Raw genomic sequence first — 8,101 nt, forward strand, 5'->3', positions numbered from 1 at the left:
GGGCCCATTTGCGGTGCAGGAAAGGGCGGTGGGCAGAGGAAAAGGGCCTCTGACTGAAGGTGTTGGGACCTGCCGATGAGGGCCAGGTCAGGATGGGCACACAGCGGCTCCTTGCAGCGGCCAGAGGGCCCAGGAGGACAGGTAGGCTTGGCAGGTGTCAGAGCTGACACGGCTGTGCTCACTCCTGTCTGTGCGTGGGGCGGGGAGGGGTACAGGGGGGGTCCATCCTTCTCCCTTCTCCCGGGGCAAGGTCAGGAGGCTGGGAGCCAAGAGAGGGTTGGGCCCAGGGCAAGGGGGGGACGTGAGTTCATCCGCAAGGCCAGATGCGGCCCAGGCAGGCAGCCGGAGGCCTTGGCCAACAAGCAGGGGTGGGGGAAACCTGGGGGGCGCAGATGACTCAGAGGAGGGCCTGCCGGTCCAGGCTCCAGCTCTGACCTTCCTCTCCCTCCCCCGTCCCCTTGCCGCACACCCAGGGGGGCCGTGGACGGCGCCCTGCCTCGGAGCTCCTCTGGGGCCCTCCCCCTGGGCACACAGTTAAGCGGGTGGGAGTCTGTGGAAGGAATAACGACCGCCAGCAGCTACCTGAGGGCTGCCTGGAGGCGGGTGGGGTGGCTTCTGCCCCCACTGTCCACACCACGCCCCCAGCAAGCGCGAGGCAGCCACTCGAGGAAGGAGGACATCAGGGCCGAGCTAGACCAAGTCGCTGTCCGGAGTCACACAGCAAGTGGCTGGTGGGTGGCGGAGGGGGGGTGCTTTCCAGAACCCGTGTCTTCCCAAGGCGCCGGGCAGCAAACCTTCCCTTGCAAACCGACGCGGGAGACACAGCCACGAAGAGGCCCACGGGCCCGTGGTACCCAGGCGCCAACACCCGCAACAAGACGCGTCAACAGACACCGACGGGCGAGTGGACCTTTGAGGGAAGGGATGCCAGAGTGCACACACACACACACACACTCACAGCGCTCTTCCAAGGCTCACCCAGGTGACACTAATCCCACACAGACCCGCACGTGAAGGTCACACGTCCACCACGGTCCCTGGCACACCCTGCCCCCGGGTGCCAACTACCCCCCCCCCCCCGCCCCGCCTTGCCCTGCCCAGGTTCTCTGCCGGCCAGCGCCATCTGTCCCTGGGCTGTCCTCTCCTCTGCCCCTCTGTCCGCAGTCCTTCTGGGGACGCCTGAGTCGCGTTCGACCAGTGTGAGAGGGAGGAGGCTGACTCACCCACCCGGGGCGGCTTCTTCCCACGGTTCCCCCGCCCGTGGAAGCCGCCCTCCCCCTCATAGCACAGCTGGGGCGACCTTTCACCCCAAGGCACCTGCAGGAAGAGGAACCCTCTGTGGCCCTTGCTGTGGGCGTGGCCCCAGCTGGGCAGGATGTCAGGGTTCCCGGAAAGTAAGTGGCAGTGTGTCCAGCACTGACATTGGCCCCGGGACTCCCGGCCCCCAGTGGCACAGGTGGATAAACTGAGGCCTGGAGGGGGGGGCAGGGTGTGTGAGGCCTCACTGGGCATGGGAGCAGAGTGGACTTCCTGAACGCTTCACGTCCCCAGTGGGGACAGGAAGCCAGTGGGAGGGAGGCTCCAGGAACCGGAGATACCCCCGCCCCCCCCCAACTCCCCTGATGCTTCGACAGGACAGAAGCCTGCCAGGCGTCATCTTTCATTAATATGATACAACTTCCTGAGTTCCCTCTGGTCTGTCTGGGGACCGCAGAGCATGGGGCGGTGGCAGGTTGGCGGGGGGGGGGGGGAACCACATAGTTAGGAGGCCTGAGGCCCATACACATGGGTGCTTCCCCCCCTCAGAGCCCCTGCTATGGCTGAAGCTGAGGCCGGAAGCCAGGATGCCAGCTGGACACGGGCGATAGGGAGACGGGGAGAACGGGTGCGGGGGTTGTGGTCACTGAGGGGCCTGGGTACAGAGAGGGGAAGTCTGCAGCTACCCAGTGTCCGGCCCTGGAGATCGGGAGCATCCCTCCTGGCCTTGGACATGAGGCAACACGGGCACAGGCTCTCTCCTTGTGACAAAGGGGGCTCTGGGATGGGCCACTGGCCGCGGTTGGCCGCCAGGCCCGTGAAGCTGGTGTTCGTGGTGGGATGGGGACAGGACAGTTAGTTAGTTAGTGGTGAGATGGGGACAGGAGCTCAGGGCAAATGGAGTTTGTCATCCCTCTACTCAAACGGGCCTCCCCTAAGGGGCATCCGACGGGGTCTCGGGCCCTTAGGGGCGGGGAGGCTGAATGGGGAGCCATTGACTCAGTGGGAACCAGGACCAGTTACCGGCTGTGCTAGCAGCTGGGACACGCAGGCCGACCACACTGGCCTGAGGGCGGTGGTGGCCGGGGGTGTGTTTGAGGTGTGGGAGAGAACCATGTGACAGTGATGTTGGAGTCTTGGACTGCTGTCTGTGGCCAGAATTTTTCCTGGAAGTCAAGGTCACCAGAGCTTGGCCTGAGGGCCTGGGATTGCTGGAGCAAGAAGCCGGAGGGTGGGAGGGCACTCCCCTTTGGTGCTCTTGGAAGCCCTGGGTCCCCCCCAACCCCCCCCTCCCCCCCTCCCCCCCTCCCCCCTCCCCCCCCCCCCCCCCGACGGCGGGGACACCAAGTCCTAAGTCCCTCGAATCCCTCTTCCCAGACTCAGCTGGCTGGGTGAGCTTGCAAGTTGGGATGGGCTCCAGGGACTGGCATTTTTTCCTCTGGCTCGGCCACCTCCTTCTCCAGCCTTCTGGAAGGAGTGAATTGTGTCCGGGGAACAGAGATCGCAGTAATGCCTACATCGGGGAGGAATTTCCTGGTCATTTCTCAATCCCTGGGCAGTGTCCTAACCCCGGGGCCTGGAGCCCAGAATGGATCCCAGAGGCCACCCCCAGACGGCCTCTCGGACTGGTCAGCTGTTCCCCTTAGGTCTTGTCCCGGTGTGCCCCCGAGTGTGACATTCAGTGGTCCCCACGTGGGGCCACCGGGGAAGGGAGAAGAGCAGAGAGAGACCCTCCTGTGAGGAAGTGGCAGGTGGCTCAGTGAGGGCGCCTGGACCGGGCAGGGGAGATGGAGAGAGCCCGAGGTTGGGGAGGGGTGCCTCTAGAGCAAGCAGGGGAGGGGAAGGCGGGGCAGAGGGAGGAAATGAAAAAGCCGGGGCCAGGCGAGGAGGGAGGGAGGGAGGAGGAGGGAAGCAGGGAGAAGCTGACACACACAGACCAACACAGACAGACACAGACCTCGGCTGACAGGAGAGCGGGGGACAGAGGAGGCACTGAGAGAGAAGGCAGACAGAGGTGCGGTGAGGAGGGGAGAGAGAGGGAGAGGCAGAGGCAGAGAAGGGGTGGGCAAGGGACAGGACAGAGCCGGGAGACGGAAGGGGGAAAGACAGGGAGAGAGAGGAGAGAGGCAGACTGACGGGTGGACCTTGGGGTTGACCATGGGGAGGGCGGTGGGCATCTGAGTGGGGCTCGGGGGGGCAGACCCGGCTCCCCCTCACCCCCCCCCCGCCCCCTCGGGACCCCTCTAGTCCAGGAGGTAGGGGCGATGGCGGATTCGTGCAGGAACCTCACGTACGTGCGGGACTCGGTGGGCCCAGCCACCAGCACCCTGATGTTCGTGGCGGGCGTGGTGGGCAACGGGCTGGCACTAGGCATCTTGGGGGCGCGGCGACGGTCACGCCCCTCGGCCTTCACCGTGCTGGTCACCGGACTGGCCGTCACCGACCTGCTGGGCACTTGCTTCCTGAGCCCCGCGGTGTTCGTGACCTACGCCCGCAACAGCTCGCTGCTGGGCCTGGCCCGGGGCCGCCCCACGCTCTGCGACACCTTCGCCTTCGCCATGACCTTCTTCGGCCTGGCCTCCACGCTCATCCTCTTCGCCATGGCCGTGGAGCGCTGCCTGGCGCTCAGCCACCCCTACGTCTACGCCCAGCTGGACGGGCCGCGCTGCGCCCGCCTCGCCCTGCCTGCCGTCTACGCCTTCTGCACCTTCTTCTGTTCGCTGCCCCTGCTGGGCCTGGGCCAACATCAGCAGTACTGCCCGGGGAGCTGGTGCTTCATCCGGATGCGCGCCACGGAGCCGGGCGGCTGCGCCTTCTCGCTGGCCTACGCCAGCCTCGTGGCCCTGCTGGTGGCCGCCATCGTCCTCTGCAACAGCTCCGTCACCCTGAGCCTCTGCCGCATGTATCGCCGGCAGAGGCGCCACCAGGGCTCGCTGGTGCCCGGGCCCCGGGCGGGAGAGGACGAGGTTGACCACCTGATTCTGCTGGCTCTCATGACGGGCATCATGGCCGTGTGCTCCCTGCCTCTCACGGTGAGTCCTCTCCGCAGCTGGAGGGGGAGGGGGAGGGGGAGGGCGGCACCCAGCTCCGTCCTCCAGCGGTTGCGCCCGTTTCACGGATGGGGACGCTGAGACCCCCCCCCCCCCCCGCCCCGACGAGGCCGGAGGCTTTGTCCGTGGCCAAGCAACTCCCAGCTTTCCAGAGAAGTCTGTGCCCCCCCACCCCCCGCGCTTCTGCCCTATTGGACCCCTGCTGACCCCTGGTCTCCCAGCCTTGCACATCTCTGGCACCCCTCCAAACACACCCCAACCTTCCCCTACCCCCGCGGTGATGATAAGATCCACCATTCATTGCGCAGTTGCTCTGGGTCCACCCTGTGCTCTGCGGTTTACAAATTCTCTCCAGAAAAATCTTCAAATGACCCGTTGCACCCATTCCACAAGCACTTAGCAAGGAACGGAACAAAGTTCCTGTCCCGTCGCTATTTTTACCGGTGGAGGGTCATGTGTCTTGCCCACATGCACACAGAGCCAGGTCTGGACCCCAGATTCCAGGGTCTGCTTCCCCCCCCACCCCAGCCGCACTCTCCCGGCCTCGCCCCTTCCCTGCAGAGCCCCTGCCTGCTTCTCTGGGGAACTGGAACGTGGCAAGGCCACCTGGTCATCCGGCCCTGTATTCTGGGCCTCGGCTTCTCTTTCTGTAAAATGCGAGGGCTGGGCTAGATTTGGGGGCCGTCCAACCTTAGGGGGCGGGAGTTACGGACAACTCAGAGGCTGGAAGGTGTGGACGGACACACACACACACACACACACACACACACACGCAGGGGCCACGGCCCCGGGACACACCCACACAACCCCAGCTCTGTCCCTCTAGGCTGGTACTTTCCTGGGACTTTCTCTCCCTCTGCACCCCGGATGCATTTCTCACTTAGGTTACATCTTATCTTATTTCCTTTCTTTGCTAAAGGGCGCCCCTCCCTCATTCCTGCCAGTGACCCAAGTGGAAGGCAGGGCGTGAGGGCGGGGGCGTGGGGGAGGGTGGGGGGTGCTTCTTAATGCCCTCGCCCTGTCCCCAGGTCCGAGGCTTCACCCAGGCCATCGCCCCGGACAGCAGCGAGGCGGGGGACCTCCTGGCCTTCAGGTTCAACGCCTTCAACCCCATCCTCGACCCCTGGGTCTTCATCCTCTTCCGCAAGGCTGTCTTCCAGAGGCTCAGGACCTGGTTGTGCTGCCTGTGCCCCAGGCCTGCCCACGGCGACTCGCAGACACCCCTCTCCCGGCCCGCCTCGGGGAGGAAGGACTCAAGGGCCCCCACTGCTCTTGGGGGGAAGGAGGAGAGATGGGTGCCCCTGTCAGCCTGGGGCGAGGGGCGGGGGGGACGCTTACCCCAGGCACAGCGATCCGCCAGCACCGCAGGAACGTCATCCAAAGAGGGGTCGGCGGCTGCCTGCTCCCTCTGCTGACCCGGCTGCCGCCATCTCCTGCCCTGTGTCCCGGAAGCAGGAGCCGGACACACAGGGGCGGCACGGCCGCTGGTGGACAAGCGGGGATGAGTCTCGGGGTCCTTGTCTGCTGGAATCTCGACCCCCTGAATGCGGGGGGTGAACAGCTGCTATTCCCCTATGTCTCCTTCTTCAGGGTGGCCACGGCAGGCTCTGGGAGAAGAGGGAGGGACAGAGGGGACGTTTGTCCTGGAACACAAAAAGGACAGGTCTCTTAAAATAACCGGGGGCCTGGCCGGCCCACTCTGGTCCTCGCTTGCCCATCTATCTCACTGTCTAAATATTTAGAGGGCGGGAAAGTTCCCAGAAGCTTCTGTGCACTCAGGTCTGCTCTGGTTCAGGTTCTGGCTCTCATCCTCATCCCTTCGGGGTGCTTGGCTGGCCCGCCCCCAAACCCCAGGGGACATCCCTGCCCTCTCCCAGGCCACTCCAAAAGCCACCCTCTCTGCTGCGTCATGAGAAGCAGAGATTCTTGGACAAGCTCCCTGCCTCCCCTCACTCCTGATTTCCCATCAGACGTGGAAGAGATGGGGTGGGGTGGGGGGGGACCGGAGGAAGGAGAGATTGTCATATGCTAGGTGGCACTCTGGACACGTGCCTGGGAAGCTGCATGGCTTGCTGGCCTGCGAGATGTGGACTGTGGGGGCGGGAGCCCAGATGCTGGCGGAGATGAGGGCGGCCCGAGGACAAGGGCACGGGAGTTACGGATCCCAGGGACCCCCCGGGCACAAGGACGCAGACCCAAGTCCCTGTGCCTGTCCCTGAGTAAACAGCCGCCCGCTTACTTACAAAGCCTGACCTCAGCTCATGTGTCCTCGGAGCCCTCACAAAAATGTCATTGATTCATTCCACAAATAGCGGGCACTGACTCTGCAGGTATTGGAGACCCTAGACCAGTCTCTGCCCCGCCCTGGGACTCCGCTGGGGTGATCGCCAGCCTTCTGGCTTCTGGCTTCATGGCCGTCGCCTGCCCACAGAGAGGCCCGAGATCAAGGGTACTTGGGAGGGAGCTGACTGACAGGAAAGGAAGTGGTGTTTGGGGTGGTAAGCGGTGAAAGAGGGACAGCTGGGACAGCCTTTTCCCCCCAGCCCCTCCCAGTTCCCCTTTGTAGTTGCTCTAGGGTTAAAACCATAAATATGTACCTGGGGAGGGACCGGAGAGGGAGGCATGGGCTTCCCATAGAGATAACAGCAGCTGACATCATTGAGTCCTCTGCTCTGCAGTGGGGGGGAGGGAGGGGGTGCACCCTCTCTCCAGCCTGCTCTTATTGGAGCCTTTCCACAGAAGCTGGAGTCAAGGCCCAGAGAGGGCAATCGCCAGCCTTGGGTCACACAGCGACGAGGAAGCACAGTCTAAGGGTGCAGTTGATCTTTCTATCTCCGGAACCCAGCTCGCTTGGCTAGTGGCAGTGCCTCCCTGGGCCCTGGCTTCCTTTTGTGCAGAAGGGCGATGATAACGTAGTATTCGGTTCACAGGGCTGTGCTCAGGATTACCCCGTTCCCCCTGGAGAGCAGCGTAGCACAGTGCTTTCCTGGAATAAATACCCCAAGACACGTTACTGTTACTGCCATCCTTGTCGCTGCTATTGTTGTCTGTGGCTTGAAATGTGGGTTGAGAAAAAGCAACACTTTGCTTCCATTGTTTCCCCATTTCTTTTTTTTTTTTTTTTTTTTTTCCCCAGCCACTATGATTTGAATCACATTACCGGAGCAAGAGGGGTGTCTGGGAGAGTTAAAAAATAGGTCCAGACGATCGTCTTTAATGGCCATGGGCTTCCTTTTGGGGTGATCAAAACGTTCTGGAACCAGGTAGCGCTGATGGTCGTACAACACTGAAAATATACTAAACGTCTCTGAATTGTACGCGTTAAAATGGTACATTTTATGTTATGGGCATTTACCACCATAAAAAAAAAAAACGCTAAAAAAAATGCTAACGTGATGCTAAAAAATGTTAAAAAAAATTGAGCGTGTGTAGAAACTTTTATGACAGTCTTGCCAGAGTGGCCTCTTGGTTGAATTTAATAATCAAAAACTTGACTTGTACAAAAACCAAACGGGGGGGGGCCAAGAAACATCAGGTGGTCTGGCCTTTGTCGCCAAACCTGGCCCAGCCTCAGTGAAAACCCACGCAAAGGGCCCTTGGAGGGCGGTGGAGAAAGGATGGGGTGGGGGGTGGAGGGATTGCAGAGGCGCATTTTGGGTTGGAGGCCAGGGAAAGGGGGCCTGCCTGTCCAGGCAAGACCCCCAGGGGGCGCCCGTCTCCTCTCTCTGTGCTGTCTGGGAAAGTGGGTCAGTTCTATCTGGCCTCTTAGGGCTCCCTCAATGGCAGCACAGGGC

The 8,101-nt window shown here is 62.4% G+C and overlaps 1 protein-coding gene across 1 annotated transcript; it reads left to right on the forward strand.

The window, feature by feature from the left end:
• The first annotated feature begins 3,181 nt into the window (after window positions 1-3,181).
• Window positions 3,182-7,398, forward strand: PTGIR (prostaglandin I2 receptor). Its single transcript, XM_045440798.1, has 2 exons — window positions 3,182-4,289; window positions 5,336-7,398. Exons 1-2 carry the CDS (start codon window positions 3,522-3,524, stop codon window positions 5,720-5,722), a joined length of 1,155 nt encoding a protein of 384 aa, XP_045296754.1. The 5' UTR covers window positions 3,182-3,521; the 3' UTR covers window positions 5,723-7,398.
• The last annotated feature ends 703 nt before the right edge of the window (window positions 7,399-8,101 follow it).

This window comes from Leopardus geoffroyi, chromosome E2 (assembly GCF_018350155.1).
Source record: "Leopardus geoffroyi isolate Oge1 chromosome E2, O.geoffroyi_Oge1_pat1.0, whole genome shotgun sequence".
In the NCBI taxonomy this organism is placed as follows: domain Eukaryota; kingdom Metazoa; phylum Chordata; class Mammalia; order Carnivora; family Felidae; genus Leopardus; species Leopardus geoffroyi.